We start from the raw sequence: 19,715 nt of genomic DNA, 5'->3' as shown, positions 1-19,715 counted from the left end.
TTTTTCCTCTTTTCCTCTCTCTCTTTCTCTCTCTCTCGGCTCCTCTTCTCTTCTTTCTCCCTGTTTGTCTTTCCTCCCTTTTTCTTCCTCTCATTTCAATTCCCCGTTCCCTCTTTCAGTCTTTTGCTCTTTCCTTCCATTTCCTTCTCTCCTTCCATCTTTTGTTTTACTCGTTTTCCCTTTCTCTTTTCCTCTCACTCTTTCTTTTTCCGTTCCCTCTTTTCTTTTCTCCGCTCAATCTGTTTCTCATTCTCCTCAGTTTCTCTCTCCATCTTTTTGTTCCTCCTTCTCCTCACCTCTTTATTTTCTCTATATCACTTTCTTTTCTTCCAGTTCTCCTTCTTTGTCACATTATAGCACTTGTACAACCCATGTTTGTTTGTGTGTGTGTGTGTGTGTGTGTGTGTGGCGGGCGAGTGTGAGCCCATCTGGAATGTTCCGGAGAGCAGGAAGCTCTTTCCCTTGAGTCGACGGCCCGCTCCACCCTCAACGCCCACACAACCCCTCATTACACTCTGTGTGTGTGTATGTGTATGTGTGTGTGTGTGTGTGTGTGTGTAAGTAAGTAAAAGTGGACCATAAGGACAGTGAGAATGAAGCAGCTGAGGGAAAGAGATTTCAGAGAAGTGCATGTAAATGATGCTAGAAACCAGAGCTGGCACACACACAAACACACACAAACACACAAACACACACACAAACACACACACGCTAAACTTGCGCTCCATCACCACACCATCTCTCGCTCACCGTCCAGATGCATTGTGGGTAACCACCTGCCACTTCTCCCACACAAAGCCGAAGTGTGTCAAAGTACCACACACACACACACACACACACACACACACACGCACACACACACATTGCCCAAGGAACACAATGACTCAGTCACCTCCTTCACTGAGACTCAGAAACACAGAGACCACGCCTCCTTGCTTGAGGCCACACCTCCTTCACTGGGACTGACATACACAGAGGCCACGCCTCCTTCACTGAGACTCAGAAACACAGTGGCCACGCCTCCTTTTCTGAGGCCACGCCTCCTATATTGGGTCAGAGGAAGTTAACATTAGTCATTAGTGATGAAATGAGGATGTTTTTAATTGAGGAAGATTCAAGCCAGATCAGATTTTTTTTCTGTTGCTGAAGCGCACACACACACACACACACATACACACACACACACTCTCTCTCCCACATACACAGACACAGACACACACTCCTGTATTCACACCCTGAGGCGTGCAGCTGCTGCATACCTGCCGACTAATGTGTGGAATTCTGCTGTTTCTTTGGCTTTAGTTACTTACTCTCTCTCTCTCTCTCTCTCTCACACACACACACACACACACACACACACACACACACACACACGCACACACACTGTGTTAATACACACCTTTGTCTAACACACATTGATTAAACATTAATAATAGTTTATGTGTAACATGCAGCCACTCTCTCTTACTGATCATACTGAGTAACGCTTTATGCCTTTATAACACATTTATAACCACTGTATAAATCTTTTATAACGCAATCCTGGAGAATTTATAAAATGCTCCTGTCCAAATTCTGGAGGTTTTATGTAACTTTGTCTTAACGTGAAGAACAAAAGAGTAAAAAGACCTTGGTTATTCTATTATCATCTTGCAGATTTTTTACTAAAAGCACATTACCAGCACACTGAGAAAGTTGTATAAAGTGTACATAATGCTTCATAACAGCGTTATAAATGAAATCTGATTACAGCTTCAGTTTAAGGGCTTAAAATATCCATTTAGCTGGTGTATAGACTCCATAAATAAGCGCTCTCATGTTAAACAAAAAAACACTGTTGTGTTGCTCACACATAGAGGAAATGAAAGAGTACAATGACGTGTGTGTGTGTGTGTGTGTGTGTGTGTGTGTATGTCTGTGTGAGATGTTGCTTCTTTGAAAAGGGTGTTGAACAGGAAGGAGATGAAGGAGACAGAGATGGTGTCACATCTTCATCCAAAAAAAACTGCATTACCTCATACACACGCGCACACCTGTCATCATAACATCTCGTGTGTCCATCAACACACACACACACACTCACACACAAACACGGTGCTGACACCTTGTTAACACACTCGTCTAGAGTTTTTATACAAATATTAACAGCCAACAGGTGTGATAAAGAAAAGATCATCATTTTTAAAGCATTACATCACAGCGCTGTTAAATGCTGGATTCTGATTGGTCAGAAGGTGTTGATTAATTTTCTAGAACAGCAGCTCTGACAGTGGTGCAGCTACAAATCACAGGTTTATATTAATGCACTCGTGATAATCAATACACACAATACTGAAGAAGTGCCCTGGATACACAGCTACAGTGAAAATTAATTGTCTTTATTTATGTAAATTTATGCAAATTTATGGAAATTTATCTAACAAACTTTACTTGGAGTCATGAAACGAGCCTTAAGACGGCGACTGGGGTTTAACCGAGGGGGAAATTACAAAGTGAAGTCATGGAGAGTGTTATAAATGGTACAGGAACTTTAATTTGGTCTTGTGGCTGTAGCGTTTCTGCAAATCAGGGGGAAAAAAAATGAAGCACAAAATCAGGCTTGATTTGCTAAGATTAATTTCAAACGAAAGCAAAAAAACTTTTACGGAATATACAGAACCCAGAAACTGGATCCGATTCAAGCGCCACTTCACGCAGACGTCCCGCCCGTGTAATTACATGATTACAGAGCACAAAACGATTTCGAAAAATATCCTGAGCCGCTCTCTGAGCAGAAAACCTGAGCGCTCTAATGTCTTTTGTTTTTAGGATCTGAGTCATTTTTTTCCTATACAGGTTGCACGATAATGTTCTGATCAAGCAGCACTTGTGATAGAAACATTAGCCTGGTGCTACCTGTGTAACCATGGCAACCGACATTCGTAAAGTAAAGTCAGGACTCATGAAAAAGCGACCAGTGTACAGTGACTTGATTGGAATGAGTCACAGCGCTGATTATTCAGCTCAGGTCGCTCTAATCGCCTCTCGCTGGTCATCAGTGGGCGTTCCTACTGCTGGTTGCCATGGTTACACTTGTAGCATCTGTGCGCTGCTGAGTGAGTCTAACTCCTAGTCAGAAAGAGTCAGTGTTTCAGCTCGTACAATCTTGTCGCAGCAGCAGAGTGTGTATCAGGAGCTGCGAGGACGAACGAATACATGGAACCAACAAACACGGAAAATGTTTCACAGTCAGTGGAAAAGAAGAACCACAAGACTGTCTCTCGGTCGCTAGCGCGATTCTAACTCTAGCGTGATTCTAACTCAAGTGTGAGTCGAAGTCTAACGTAATGCGAACTCAAACGTGACTCGAACTCTAATGTGATTACAACAAGTGTGAGTTGAAGTCTAACATGATTCAAACTCAAACATGATTCGAACTCTAGCTTGATTTAAAGTCTAGCGTGGTTCGAGCTCCAGAGTGATTCGAAGTCTAACATGATTCGAATTCTAGCGTGATTCGAGCTGTAGCATGATTCGAACTCAAACGTGATTCGAACTCAAACATTATTGGAACTTTAGTGTGTTTCGAACGGTAGCGTGATTCTAACTTTAGAGTGAGTCGTACTGTAGCATCAATCAAACTGTAGTGTGTTTCGAACTCTAGCACATTTCAAAATCTAGCATGATTCTAACTGTAGCAGGATTCAAACTCTAGTGTGAGTTGAGATGTAGCATGAATCAACTGCAGTGAGAAGTTGATGTGACTCTGAATCAATCTGCAGGAAGTGAACTAATCATGCTGTTTTGATTTGGGTTTCCTGTGTGCTCTGAATACGGTATGTTTTCAGCCCCGCCCCCTCTCATACATCCTTCAGCTACTGCTTCTTGCATTTTGATTCATAATTATGCACAGCGTGGAACCAAACCAACTCAAATAGTAAACAAATCAGAAGCCATGAAATTCCCACACGTGACAGAATGAGTGATTATAACTGTAAAAAACAGAGACAAAATGAAGATATATACTCCACACACACACACACACACACACTCTTTTCTATCAGTTTCGTCATACAGCTGTTTGTTTAATCCGCATGCAGTTTCACATGTGGAGGGAAACACAAATCAGACTGATTTATTTGCTTTGGCTCTACTTTATCTAGATCACGCTGATGCTAAAAAGCTCGTTTGATTTTTGAAACGCTCACGAGTTCCGGCCATATTCAGACTTGTTTCAGATTTCGGCTCATGAGAAAAGCATGCAAGACATTCCTGAAGCTCCTCGCATGTTCTTTCCTGTTTCATTTTCCACTTTCTGTCTCTTCTCCTGCCTTTAATCTTTGACCTGACGTGTGTTGTGTTTGTGGATCCATGCTCACCTTTTCCAGGTTTCCCAGCATGCATTTTGATGGGCAGCTCCTGGCAAGAAGGCGCAGGGTTCGGGGACATGACCTCTGACCCCAGACCGTCATCCACGGGGCCTGTCGTCACCTCTCGGGGCACGGTCTAAAAAGAAAGGAGGCTAAGGTTAAAAAAAGTTGCATGTGAGAAACAGAAATAGCTAACAAGTAAAACATTGGCTACGTTCGTGACATCTATCAGTCCATCTATCCATCTTCTATACCACTTATCCTACACAGGGTCACTGGTGAGCCTGGAGCCTATCCCAGGGAACTCGAGGCACGAGGCAGGGGACACTCTGGACATGGGGCCAGCCCATCACAGGGCACAATCACGTTAGCAATATTAAATCTGTTATTAAAAAATGGAAAGAATATGGAACACCAGTGGAACAGTCAGTAACCAGGTAAAGAGGTTGTTAAAGAAGCAACCAAGAGGACAACAGTAGCTCTCAATGTGATGCTACCACCACCATGCTTCATAGCCGAGTCTGTATAAGAGACACACTGCTATCTATAAACATGAATAAAAGAACGGTACAGACATAAAAACAATTGTAACTCTGTCTTTCTTCTTCAGCGCACTCCTTATTAACATCAGTCTCAGGCAGGAGGCGTGGCCAAAAGCTTAATCAATCATACAATAAAGCAGTAGTATTTGATTTTACTATAGAACAATACACTTTTATTGACCCAAAGATAGAATTAAAATTGTTAAATCAAAAACCAACTTAAATAGTAATTAAAAAGAATTCACATCCGTATGAAAAACTTCACAAAGATGATCAGAGAACTATTAAAGCAAAATATATTTTAACTCATATATAAATTAATGATGTATATTTCTGTCACTTCTGTACATTATTCAGATTTATAAAAAAAAAATTAATATATATATATAAAATTATATAAAGTTTTTTAAATACTTTTATACTAAATGGCTAAATTTCTATCAATCTAATTTAATAAATTATTGGAAAACAATAACATTATATGTGAAGCATGGTAAATGCTGCAACTCTTTTATCTTTAACGCATGAGTCAACACTGGTTGTAATTAAAAGCACATGGAGGATGGTCTGAAATGGTGAGTGGGTGAGGGAATTTTTTTTACGAGTGAATCACTCAGCAGTAATAAATTCACTTTGGGCAGTGTGGCAATGCTGTACTTTTCCTTTGGACATGCAGTAAAATACATCTGATTGATCTATACTGCTGATCTAAACCCTGCTCCTCATCGACACCACAATCAGAATCAAAAACAGATCAGAACCAGAATCAAAACAGGGTTCAGATCAGTATTATAGACCAATCAGATCAGAATCAGAAACAGAAACAGGTTTCAGATCAGCATTATAGACCAATCAGATCAGAATCAGAAACAGAGTCAGAAGAGAATCAGAATCAGCAGTACAGACCATTCAGAATCAGAACAGGATTCAGATCAGCCGTATAAACCAATAAAATTGAAATCAGATCAGATTAGAATCAGAATCAGGACAGGAAGAAGTTGTCTGAATCTGTAATCTGATTGGTCTATACGGCTGATCTGAGGTCTGTTCTCTAATTTAATTGGTCTATATGGCTGATCTGAGCCATGTTCTGTAATCTGATTGGACTGTACGGCTGATCTGAGCCCTGTTCTTTAATCTGATTGGTCTATACGGCTGATCTGAGCCCTGTTCTTTAATCTGATTGGTCTATACGGCTGATCTGAGGTCGTTCTGTAATCTGATTGGTCTATACGGCTGATCTGAGCCCTGTTCTGTAATCTGATTGGTCTATACGGCTGATCTGAGCCCTGCTCTGTAATCTGATTGGTCTATACGGTATATCCAAGGCCTGTTCCTCCTCGTTGTTTCAGCCATGTGTGTGTTCAGTGGAGTGAAACGAGCACTGATCTGGGATCAGCTCCTCACAACTCATAAAAGTCCCATATGTGAGTTATAAACCCCACTGTGAATCTGTTCCTCGTTGGTGTGAGCTGATAGATAAGAGGCTTCTGAAGCTCTGAAACCAATTAGGAGCTCCTTCAACAGTGCACTGCCACACACACACACACACACACACACACACACACACACACACACACACACACAGTTTCTCCAGGATGGAATCTCCAATCTAGATTCACTGCAACAGTCTAAAGCTTTCAGTTTAAAGCAATAGTAACAAGCAAACAATCAAATGTCCACAATGTAATTAAACATGAAGCCGTGTTCGACGTCTAAAGTTTGCTTCTTCAGTTCGCACTGAAGTTACGAGGCTAATATTTTATGTGGTTATACTTTTTATATTTTCCTCCAAACTAGTTTTTTTTTTTCAAAAGCCACATTTAACACAGTTTATACCAAATATAAAAGCAACTCTAAAGGTGTAACTGAGGAAACGATACTAAAAATATTTTTTTCCATCATAAAATTTTATGTTTTATGCTCAGTGTCTTTAATGAAAGTGGAAAATCGGGACACTGTACCGCAGCGGTTAAGGTTCTGTGCTAATGACCGGAAAACTGAGAGCTCGAATCCCAGGACAGACAGACAGCCACTGTTGTGCCCTCAAACAAGGTCCCTTAAAGACGTAAAAACACAACCAAGTCTTCATATGCTGTACCTTCATATGCTGTACCTTCATATGCTGTACCTTCTAAAAACCAGCTACGATTTTAGCTTTTAACTTTTAAAAAGGAGGCGGGGCCTGTGGGGTGGAGTTACATCAAAGTGGGACAGAAATGATTAAGATCATCAAACATGACATTGTCCAAAAAGCCACTGCATCCAAAGAGATCACAGTTTCTGCCCCCAATGCCACTGTAACCAATCAGATCACAGCTCCTGTCCAAAGAGCCACTGTAACCAATCAGAACCTAGTTCTAGTCCATAACATCACTGTAACCAATCAGATCACAGTTCCTGTCAAAAAAATTGCTGTAACCAGACCACCGTTCCCGCCCACAATGCCACTGTAACCAATCAGACCACTGTTCCCGCCCACAATGCCACTGCAACCAATCAGACCACTGCTCCCACCCACAATGCCACAGTAACCAATCTTCCTGCAAGTCACCTGATAAAACATCTTCATGGCATTTAAGCAGAGTGTTTAATCTGGAAGAGCGCGTGAGGACGGCTGACCTGAGCGTGTAGAGCAGTATCAGCGAGCATGACCATGAAACATGAGCGTGAAATACAGTGAAGTATTCATTCACGCAAATTATTCACAAATGCGGATCAGAGAAACTGTCACACATGAGAGCACTTCAGTTAGGCGAGCACTGAGCACTGCGACACACACACACACACACTCGCTACACTTTCCCCATGAGTCGATTAGGTTACATTTCAGAATGAGTATCAACGAATACCATGAAACATGTACTCATAGTTGGTCTGAAACACTGGGACTGATTTATACTGTATATTTATATAATATTATTACAATATAAAATGTAACGAGGTGCTGTGAGGTAAGTGACATTACTCAGTGAACACTACAGTGGGGTTAAACATGAAGGCTGTAAATGATTTGCTCTCTCAGAGTATCGCAGGAAGACGGAGTTAATGAGACACAGCTGTTTTCACATGAGAAAACCCGGAGAAAACTCGAAGAAAACAGCGTTTCCCCTTCACCGGACTCGGACGATCGAGGATGTTGGATTCAGCATGGGTCGCGGCCGGCCCTTGTGTCTGTGTTGACGTTTGTCTCTCGTCTGACGCCGCAGTCCGACTTCCCTGGTGAATCAGAGCGGAGTGTGTGTCACGCAGAGAGCTGACTTCAGCCGACAGAAATGTGCTGAGCCCAACACGACATGAGCCAAAGCCAACAAAACCCTAAATACAGCCGTCTTTTCTCCGCCTGCAGCCGGTACTTTCCCCTCCCACACATACACACACATGTGCACACAAACATTTAAACACTGTGTGTGTGTGTGTGTGTTTGTGTGTGCATGCGTGTCTCCCGACAAACTCTGGTTTTATGTTACGGCCATGATTGGCGTAACGGGGCCTTCCGCTGCCTCTGATTTGCACACACAGCTCTCGGGCAAAATGATCTCAGATCCACTGCTGAAAGCTCGACTCTCTCTCTCTCACACACACACACACACACACACTACGTAACAGATGAAACACAAGCCATGTGGAACCTCATACCTAATAAAAATAAATCACCAAAACAACCAGAGCTGCAACAATTAGTTAAAATTTGATTAAGGATGTAAATCATTGGTGTAGATTTTTATTCGATTTTATTTTTTATTTATTTTATTTTCTTCTTTCTGTCAGTGCGAATATTTATCACACTATTATTATTTGCCAATTTTACTATTTTGTTATTTGTCTTTATTTCTCTGTTTTTGTTCTTCGCACTGTAAAGCACTTCGAGCTGCAATTTAACTGGATGATATATAAATATTTTTTGACTGATTGTCTGTTTATTTTAAACTAGAAGTTGCAGCAATGGCGAGAAAATGCCAGACGAATAGAAAACGTAGATTTATGTGCATCGTGTAAGAGACGTACGTCAGGCCACGCCCCCAAAACTACAACACTATATGGCATGACAGCTGATGGAGTAATATTCTCACATACTGTTACGTACGCTAGTATAATAGTATACTGTAAGGAGACAACAGTGCTGAGTCAGGTAATGTATATTAATGAAGATTGGAGTTTATGAATATTAATGAGGACTTATGAATATTAATGATGAGGGGGCGGTGTTAGTGACGTGAGGCACTGTTGTCAATCACATGTTCTGAAGACACTAATGTGAAGCTTTCTGTAATGAGACATTTATGGAAGGAGTCTCCAGTGTCAGGGCTTTTTAACCATCAGAGGTAAAGCTGTAACTTTAATTGAATTGAATTAAACTTTAAATTTTCTGACACCTTCAGGACGTTCCATAACGTTAAACGGATAAAGTATGATGTATCACTCTTTAATTAATAAAAAACATAATTACTGGTGGATTTCTGTGGAATAAGAGGAATAAAACATTGGGGGATGTGCTGTTAGAGGAAAATAATCAACTGCAGCATGGTACCAGTAACTTCCCCTGATCTCACCACCCTGCTGTTGATTATTTTCCTACAACAGCATGACAGAGTATTTAAGCAGCAAGAGGTTATAATGGAAAAAATCATTCTAAACGTAGATACAAACTGACGCCTACACAATTGCGAAGGTTTTTGTAACTTTTAATTATAATTAAATTAGTTAGAGATGTTTCGTAACTCTACCACACATTACGTAAATGCTCATTAAGTTACAGAACCCGTGTCGCCAGAGGCTTTGAGACCGACGTTAATGGTTAGTGTTGTAACAGTTTAAAGGTAAATAAAATCAGATTTCATAAGCGAGGAGTTTTTTAGGAAAGACTTCGACTACAGACCTCAAATTGTTAAAGTACACATCGTCTTCTTTAAATCTTTCTCAAATTCATGTTTTGTTCGTTTTTAATCCCAAAATGTTCACGTAGCACAAATGACCATGCACGCTTTTAGCTAACCTCCACCATGTTTCATTCATTATAAGATGTTATGGTTGGAAAGCTGTTGGTTTCCCTCAGATATATAAAAGATAAATTCCTCTCGGCTGACTGCACGTGTGCGTCTCTACAGCGGCGATGCAGGCCATGTTTTTGAGACGACAGCTGGATCGAATAATTGTATCCCATAACTAAAACTCAAACACAGACAGTGTGTGGTTATGCTGCGACACACAGCTGGGGTCAGATGAGGACAACTGACTTACGTTATGTTTTGTTTTTTCCGCTCTTGTTGGCGGGAGTTAAATAATGACACCAGCTCCAGGATGAATAAAGTGTAACTTGGTTAGAACTTAGTCATGGATTTAGCATTGAGTGCAAGTCATGGGATTAAAATTAAAACCTGCCGCTGATCCTTAAACGACTTCTATGACGGAAAATACACTATAAATCACAGGTTTATATTAATGCGCTCGTTCTAATACTTTATCGTTGCTATAGCAACAGCTCATTCACAGGGACGTGTACGGCGGCCAAGATTTATTTATTTATATGTCTATATGGAAAGGAGTCTCCAGTGCCAGCACTGCGTTTTTTTTTTGTTTTTTTTGTCTTATTAACTTCGAAAGAGAGAAAAAGAGAGGCTAGTGAAGGAACGACTGTTTATAGTTTATAGCTGCTATAACGTAAGTGAGAACAGGAACTAACTAAAAACAGATAAGTGCTGTTCTTTAACAAATACAAAATTGTAATCGTTGGCAAACTGCGGCCGAATTAGAGGAATAATACAATTCAGGAAATGCTGTTACTGAAGAATAATCAACTTCATTCGAGCGATAAGCGTAACTCCGCTTGAACACACCAATCTTAAGTTGATTATTTTCCTGTAACAGCGTGACATTGAGTGGTTTATTCCTCACTTAAGTGGTCAACATTATAAAAAAAAAAATAATCAAACATCAAGATGGACGAAGGTGTTATAATTGCGTCTTGGCATAGAAATCGAATCGTAAGGTGCCTTCAGAATAATAAAAATAAATATCTGATCTAATGCAGCTTGGTCCAGGTGGATTCACTACATGAGCAAGTTATGAAGTGTGTTAGAGCAGGCGAACGTCCAAACTGTGCTGGATCCCGGATTATTTGGGATAAATCCAATAAACAGGGAAGTCCTGCAGTCCTGGAGTGCCAGAATCCAGCACAGTTTGGTGATGTGATCAAACACACGCAGCTGTCTGGAGTGTTACGGTAGCTCAGCTACCTTCGTGCAGCAGGTGAGATGTGCAGGTGCGCTGATGTACGTGGACACTGAAGCAGGGACAGCAGGTGATCCGGTATTTCCTCCGTGTGCCGTGTCGGACCCGTTGGACTGCAGGATCTCCTGGATCTGTGTGAGCTGCTGTCTCAGCACCTGCTTCTGGTGGAAGCTGAAGGCTGGGTGATTGGCAGCCATGGTGAAGAGCAGCAGGAACTGCTCGCCGGTCCGCCCGTCACTCAGCCGCAGCCCGTAATCGTGGATGATGGCATCGATATGCGTGAGCGTCCGGAAAAGCACGCCCGCCGCCGCCCGGTTGTCTGAGCCGAGTAGGGCCAGCGAGACCAGAAGCTTGCTGCGTACCACCTCATCCGTCATGTTGGCCAGGAGCGCCAGGTCAGCCGGGTTGTTGGCTTTGATCTCGGCGTCTCTCAGAGAGTGGTAGTCCTTACGAGCCAGGTCCTCCAAGCAGGACCCGAGGAAGCGCAACTCCACCGGAACGCACAGGTCCAAGAGTCCGCAGAGGAACTCGGCCCTCTGAGCCGAGCTCAGGCCCGAGAACCACCGGTACACCCCTTCTCTCTTAAGGCAACACCTATTCTCCACCATTTTGAACCTTTTTTTGGAAAGAAACTCTGGGAGAACCGAATCCACCAAACCCACCAAACTCCAAACTCATTCATCAACCTTCATGAACTTCTCAAGTCCTAGCTCAACATCCTGACGCCGGTAACGGTGGAGAATAACAGCACTGTTTCCTCCTTATTTTATGCACAAAGGGTTGCATTATTTTATAATTGCAGACAGTGAGGGGGAAAAGTGGAAAAGTGGAAGGAAGACAGGAAGGGAAGGGAAGAGAAGGGAAGGAAAGAAAGAAAGGAATCCGTGTGGCTGCTGCAAGTATGTCCAGACTCAGCTCTGTCCACCATCTACCGAGCTCCTGCTCAGCTTAAAGACAGGAAATGCTGCTCAGAGAATCCCTGAAACCCTGAGAAGATTTCAGTCCTGCTTTTCCTCCCTCTCAAATCGCAATTTTTCCTCCAAACCGTCCAGCCAGTGATGGAGCTGAAGCGATAAACAATCCCATCCAAGTCCACACTTCAGCCCTGCACTTCCACTGCACGAGCAAAACAGGCCACAAATTCCACCTTCTAACGCTTTAAGGAGCTCTTCAGTGAACACCTGGCACTCATCCTCCTCCTTTTCGATTAGATTCCGATCCAAAACTGTGTGAATAAACTCCGATTTTCGCTCCTTGGCTTTTATATCCCGTCGGGAAGTCGACTAAAAGGCAGCAACGTCTCGCTCCAAGCCCAGAACTCTCGCACACAAGCTCCGCCCACTCCATTTCTATTGGTCACTCAGCCTGTCAGTGACGCAGCCCTGCAGCTCTGATTGGTTAAAAACGCCCCTCGAGCAGCTGCTCGGCTTTCTATTGGCTCTTACAGGTTTTTTTAGCCATGGATTAGAGTAAATTCATACCTCAAATATGAAATATAATACATCAATGGCCTATACATATTTTAAAAAGTCTTAAAGGTATACAAAACAAAAAACAAGCAAACAATAAATAAATACAATAGTACAAAAATAGAACTATCTATAAAGTAAAATATAGACATATAATAAAATTAGATTAAAAAAATATATATATAATACCATATAGTCCAAACTATAGTATGGTGTAAAATACAAATAACTAAATGGCATAATAAATATATAATACTATAAAACTATATAATACTGCATAATATAAAATATGTAATATTTAGACTATTTAACTAACTTAATTATGTAATCTAATTTAAAAACGTCTTGAAGGTGTACAAAACAAAACAAACAAACAAACAAACAAGGAAATAAAAACTATATAATAATATTGTGTTTAGATATAATTTAAATAAATAAATAAATAAAGTACTGTATAGTCCAAACTATAGTATGGTGTGTGTATATAGTATACAGTAAATATAAAACTGTAATATGGTGTAAAATACAAATAAAATGTGCCCTATAATATTTAAATTATTTAACTAAATATATAACCTAATTTAATTATTTTTTTAAATACTATGTATGCATAATGAAATACTTTTTGCACAATTTATTTGATTGAATTTTATTTTAAATCAATGGACAATTTAAATGTGTGTGTGTGTGTGTGTGTGTGTGTGTGTGTGTGTGTACTATTGTACGAGTGTTTTTAATTTAAGCCTCCTTACCCAGTCCACATGATGGCGCTGTTTCATTTAAAAACAGTGTATCTGTGTTTCTTAATCTGAAAAAATAATTATTTATAAATCTTTATAAAGCATAAATTAATTATTGACTTTTTTCAGTTTATTTTGTGAGCTGATTTGTGAGAATTATGAACTCACCCATTTTCTGTGTAGCCCTCAGTACAGATTTATGTTTTTTTTTTGTTTAATACAACTAATCAAATATTAGACACATTTATATATTTACATATGTATTATTACATATTTTTGTCCAGTTACTGGAGACAGAGAGCTTTCTAACTCATGAACGTTCCTCTCACACAACACATATTTATAATTAAAAATGATCAATTATCAAATTATCAAACTAAGATCAAATTATTCGTATACATACACAGACCTCCTGGCTATGTTTCACAGACCTCGCTTCAAGAACCATGGTACTTTAATACTTACTTTATGTTTGATATGAAGGAAGGACTTTTAGTGTTTTTAATTGTTTTCTTTTTTCACCAATTTATGATAAATCCTCTGAAGGAAGGGTACTAACTGGAGCTTTTCCTTTTGCTCATGTGGCAGCATCAGGAGTACACCTTTTGTACCTTTAGTATGCATTTTTTTATATTTAAATCTTTACTCTAAAAAAATTATGAACCAATTATGTAGCATTAATCTTTTTTAAAGGTACACTCTATCCACATGTACAGTATGTATTGAAGGTACAAAAGATGTACGCTTGATGGTGCCACCCCAGTGACAAGGAAAGGTGCAGTTTAGTACTATTTTGTCTGAGAGTGTATGCTGAAATAAAAAATAACCATACTACCACTCCTATAAAAGTACATATTATCATACAGACCCTAATAGACTGCGTATCGTCCCTGTATACCGAGTATGTATGCGTATATTTGTATTAACACTTTTAAAGTGATTGAATCTGGGATTTGAATGTTTAAATAAGTTTATTTAAAAAAAAAAAAAGATTAGAGAGTAGGCCCTTCTTCAAAACAAAGTCAGTAAAATGTGGACCTCAGATAATAATACTTGTTATTATTTGAATTTTAAAGCCAGTGCACTGTGTATATTTTACCACTAGAGGGCAACATTAGCTTTCTATTGACCAAAAAACAGGTTTTTCTAAATTTTCAATGACTCCTAAAACTGCAGATCATCTTGAGTCACTTCTTTGTGCATGCGTATTCACACCAATGTGTTCCTGGACGTTTTACGTGGAAAAAATCAATGATGTCTTTCCGAAATGGTTTACATCTGTAATGAAGCCCCTTTGCTCCCTTGAGATAACATCACTGGTGGATTTCAGACCATGAACATTCAGAATCAATGATGTTCTATCCAAATGTTTGGAAACCGGGTCTTTTCCTTGACGTTGGATTGTGTTTAAATTGCTGCCGGCGTGAGACACAGCTCCAGGGTCCCCAGTTCGATTCTGAGCTCAGATCATTGTCTTTGTGGAGTTTTGCCTGTTCTGCCAGTGTTCACATGGGTTCCCTCCAGGTTCTCCAGTTTCCTGTAGGTGTATTGCTACTCTACATTAAGCTTTAAAAAGCATCAGTCTTTGAAGGGATCCCCAAGGCCGAACAGTAGACTGAAATTCCTGCCATCTTCTCTAAATATCAGGAGATCTTTCAGCAAGGCTGAGGCGTGTGCTCTGCCTCCTCACAGATCTTATGACTGTCCGATTAATCTACTCTCAAAAACCAACTTTAGACACTGTGAATTCAGCTGGCTTTTAAAATTATTATCCGTCACCCTGTATGAGATCCCAGTGAAATCTTTTCTCAATTCTATAACAGGCTGTGTGATTACTTGTGTTCTCCACGTCAGATTATATGATGAAGATCCTCTAATGATAGATCTACGATTGCGGAAAATTACTTTCTTACATTCTGCTTATGTCATCGATCAGCGTGATCTGGAATCAGCTTGTGCATAAACACAATATAATTCAAGGTGAGCGTGAGGTAATAAGGAGATTTTTTTTTTTTTTTGGTCTATTAGTATGTTTTGTTTATGTTTTTGTCATCACCACTACTTTATTTGTATCTGTTTCATGAGATTGGTGTCATCCTACACCGTCCTCCTATTGGTGGATTTTAGAAGAGCTTTATAGTAGCGTTCACACTTTGAGATTTTAATCTGAAATTTTTCACTTTCACTTTGTCATTGGCTGTACGTTAGATCTTCCACATCATCAGCTTCAGCAGGATTCTTTTTCGTCCAGAAAAAAGAGACGGGATCTTCAGAGACTATCCCAGCACTCACTGTTAAATATCATTATCCATTGCCTTTTGTTCTTTTTGCCCTCATTATCAGCAATATCCTCACAACTAGACCTCAGGGGTGCCTATTGTCTGATTCGTATTTGAGAGGGGTGAGTGTAAAATGGCTTTAAGCACCACCTCAGGCCACCGTGAATAATTAGTGATGTTGTACAGTTGCCTGGTCAACACCCCTCTGTATTCCAAACATTTGTAAATGATGTCATTAGTGATATATTGGGCAGATTCATCATCGCATGCATAGATGATATTTTAATATAGTCCAGATCACTAGAAGAACAAGCGAACAAACAGAACATAAATCATTATGTCAAGAGATTCCTGCAGAAATTGATGTCCATTTGTTGATTTGTTGATCACCTGACCTTTTGCACATTTATGATTTATTAGTATTGGCTATTCCCCCCATTTGTTCACTTGTTTGTCTTTTAAAACATTTATCCTGCACCTGCATCCCGCTGTGCAGTGTTACCAAATTAGTCACTACATTTGGTGACTTTTTAGACCCCTTTAGCGACTTTATTTCAAAACAAGATCCTTGCAACAAATCTAGCGACTTTTTGAGCAAACGTTAGTGACTGCCCTGCTCTCAATACGGCTCTCCAGCCCACATCATAGCTGCTGGTTAGAGCCAAATTGAGAGTCGACTCATCGCCAGTGTGTAAACCCTGAGTTTCGATTGCCAATTGACCAATCACTGATCAACATTGTTCCTAACAGCCAATCACTGATCACCATTAATCCCAAAGACCAATCACTGATCACCGTTGTACCCAAAGACCAATCACTGATCACCATTTTTCCTAAAGACCACTCACTGACCAACATTGTTCCTAACAGACAATCACTGATCATCGTGGCTCCCTACAGCCAATCACTGATCACTATTTTTCTTAAAGACCACTCACTGATCAGCACTGTTCCCAAAGACCAATCACTCATCACCACTGATCCTAACAGCCAATCACTGATCACCGTTGTACCCAAAGACTAATCACTGATCACCATTTTTCTTAAAGACCACTCACTGATCAACATTGTTCCTAACAGCCAATCACTGATCACCGTTGTTCCCAAAGACCAATCACTGGTCACCATTGTTCTCAACGACCAATCACTGATCACCACTGATCCCAAAGACCAATAACTGATCACTAATGATCCCAAAGACCAATCACTGATAACCATTGTTCCAAAAGAACAATCAACAATCAACAAATATAAGTGAGTTATTCCATCTGTAACTGCTTCCTTCATGACTATTTCACAACTCCTCACTACCACTGCTTGTTTTTTCATCTCCTACATATACCCACATTTGTCATTTGATATGAAATGATCAAGACGAATAAATGAATATGCAATTTAGTCTATGATGCCATTCTTTTGAGTAACCCTGCCTTGTCTTGACCTCAGCGAAGTTTGTACGAGTGATCTGTTATATTACTAAACTACGGCTAGATCGAGCTTGCGAGAAGGAAACTGCAATACAGATTACACAGGAAATCACTTCCACTACACTTGCTCTATTTTTCAGAATATCTGCTATTATTATTTATTTTTTATTATACACAAATTCAACATTAGCATAAAAACAGGTGGACAGAAAACCCCAATGCAGACTCATTTCCTTTGTTCTGTTGTTTAGAAGAGCGTTTCATGACAACACTCTCTTCTTAAGGAGACACCTGTCGTGCTTCACAACCTCCTCTGCATTATCACTCTGGTCTCTCTCTCTCTCTTTTCTCTCACTCCTACGCTCTGCATGCCTCGCTGTGCTCAAAAGACCGACCACACACACACACACACACACACACACACACACACATACCCTGTCCTGCACTAATGCTAATGAACAGCAGGCCCGAGCTAAAGTGGCGACATCAGCTAAACCATCTCCTGCAACTGAAGTCATGTTTGTACAGCTTGCTTCAGCTGTGCATTCATCTGTGTGTACCATAGTACATAGAACCAAAACATTAGCTAAGCTAAGAACCCTGACAGGATTTCTGAGAGGACTTTAAGTCATATTATATATTCATTTAGCTGATCTTCGTGGCTAATTATAGCTAGCTAGCTAACACGAGCTCAAGCTTCGGAGAGAATTTTAAGTCATATTAAATGATTTAGCTGAGCTGATCTTCATGGATAATTATAGCTAGCTGGCTAACTTGATCTGACAGGATTTCTGAAAGGATTTCAAGTGGGACAGTTTTAATATCCACTGCTAATGCTAGCTAGGTGGCTGTTATGAGCTGTTGAGCTATGAACTGTTATAAACTAACAGGATTTCTGACAAAATTAAAAATCATGTATTTTCAGTAGTTTCACTGCTAAAGCTAGTTGTCTAACATAAAATAATCTGACAGGATTTCTGAGAGGATTTAAAGTCATCCTTACAAGTGTTCAATTAGCTGTAGTCTTCACTGCTAATGCTAGCTAGGGGATGATATTCTGACCTTTTTAAAATGTTATTTCATTATAACAGTACGAAAATCATGATCTAATCTGACAGGAATTCTGCGAGGATTTTAAGTTATAATAAATGTTCAATTAACCGATCTTCACAGCTAATGGTAGCTAGCTGCCTAACATGCGCTAACTCCAACAGCTCCAACAATCATATTCATAGATGCTTCTAATCTTCACTGCTGTAATGCACGGTTTGGGTAAAGTTCACCTTAACGACATGCAGGAGCATGATTTGGTTACTACAGGCATTCGGAGGAATGCAGAACAAGTTGAGACTGACACTGGAATCCATTTGTGAACAGCTCCACTTTTTAATAAGTGTAATACTGCTCTGATTACTCTAAAGGCTCTTCCGTATCATACACTTTTGCATTATGTCACATACAGTTCCTGGTTACCATAGCTTAAATAATAATTAAACACTTTTCCTGTTTATTACAATAAATGATAAATTATAAAGAATTACAAAGGTACAATTACAAACAATAGTTAATAATAATAACATGAATAAAATGCAACTTAGATCATGCTCACATATACTTCCTCACCCAAGAAGAAACGTCCTCATTTCTGTTTTGTACAGTACTGTCACACTGGAGAAAACTTGGAGCATAAATGCAACAGTAGAATTTCAACTAGAACATACAAAGCAACAGACTTAATCAACAGTTATAAGAACATTTAGAGTACCAATTAGTACAGAACAAAAAGTTGCTTCAGTAACGATGAAAGTCCTTGAAGTGCATGGGCACTCGGCGCTTGTGACAAGACGAGGTTTGTAAGGAAGGGGACTGTGGCAGCACTGGAGGGGTTGGTGGTGAGGGACAGGGAGGTAAGGGTATGGCAGATGGAACTAAAGGGGCACAGGGGTGCTGTGGAGCCATGGGTAATTTGGGCCACAGAGGGGAAGCCAGGCGGCTGGAGTAAGCAGGGGAATCGTTTGACAGGGTGTGTGTATTTGGGCCATGAGGGCTGGGGAAGAAGGGCTTGAGGTGATTGTAGTGAAGGACTTAGGGCTTATTCAGTGGGGGTGGCAGGTCACAAACCTGGAAATCATCATGGAACAGTTGATCCACAGGGATGACAGGGTCTAACATTTCATAAGGTCCAACCCACTATGGCGCAAGCTTGTTATTTTGTTGGGCCAGGTCATCCAGCAGTACCAAATCACCTGTCTTATAAGGGGCATAGCTGAGGTGACAATCGTCATACATCTGCTGGTAGTCCTGAGCCTTGCCCCTGAAAGCTGTAGCTGACTTGTAGACTTGCAAATGTGCGTTCGCAGTGAGGAGGCATGTGCAGCTGGAGTGATGGGATTCCTGAGGGGAATGTGTTACAAGTGTCAAGGAGACTGTCCACTGGGACCAGGGCTTACTGGCTATGGACCAAGAAGAAAGGGATAAAACCCATACTACTGTGATTATATTGTTCTATGGTAGTGCGACATGGGAAAGGTGACTGTCCAATTCTTTACTCAACTCGAACAGGTACATGATCAATTCCTTCTTGAGAGTGTGATTGTGTCACTCAACTGCACCATCACACTGAGCATGATAGGGTGAAATATGTAATTTGTGGATGGAGATTAGGTTGCAGAGGTGCT

At 40.3% G+C, this 19,715-nt stretch overlaps 1 protein-coding gene across 2 annotated transcripts in view; it reads right to left on the bottom strand.

The window, feature by feature from the left end:
* The window catches only part of zcchc14 (zinc finger, CCHC domain containing 14), a 32,277-nt gene extending 19,838 nt beyond the window's left edge, over positions 1 to 12,439 (bottom strand). For both annotated transcript variants that reach the window (XM_034305571.2, XM_034305572.2), the window contains exons 1-2: positions 11,128 to 12,439; positions 4,359 to 4,485 (exon numbers count right to left, since the gene is read on the bottom strand). In XM_034305571.2, the coding sequence (XP_034161462.1) occupies positions 4,359 to 4,485; positions 11,128 to 11,730 (730 nt within the window). In that variant the 5' untranslated portion in view covers positions 11,731 to 12,439. The remainder of the gene's footprint in view (positions 1 to 4,358; positions 4,486 to 11,127) is intronic.
* Between the last annotated feature and the right edge of the window lie 7,276 nt (positions 12,440 to 19,715).

The sequence above is a fragment of the Pangasianodon hypophthalmus genome, chromosome 7 (assembly GCF_027358585.1).
Source record: "Pangasianodon hypophthalmus isolate fPanHyp1 chromosome 7, fPanHyp1.pri, whole genome shotgun sequence".
Taxonomy (NCBI): domain Eukaryota; kingdom Metazoa; phylum Chordata; class Actinopteri; order Siluriformes; family Pangasiidae; genus Pangasianodon; species Pangasianodon hypophthalmus.
The sequence above is the reverse complement of the archived record's forward strand: the minus strand, read 5'-3'. Positions and strand labels throughout refer to the sequence as shown.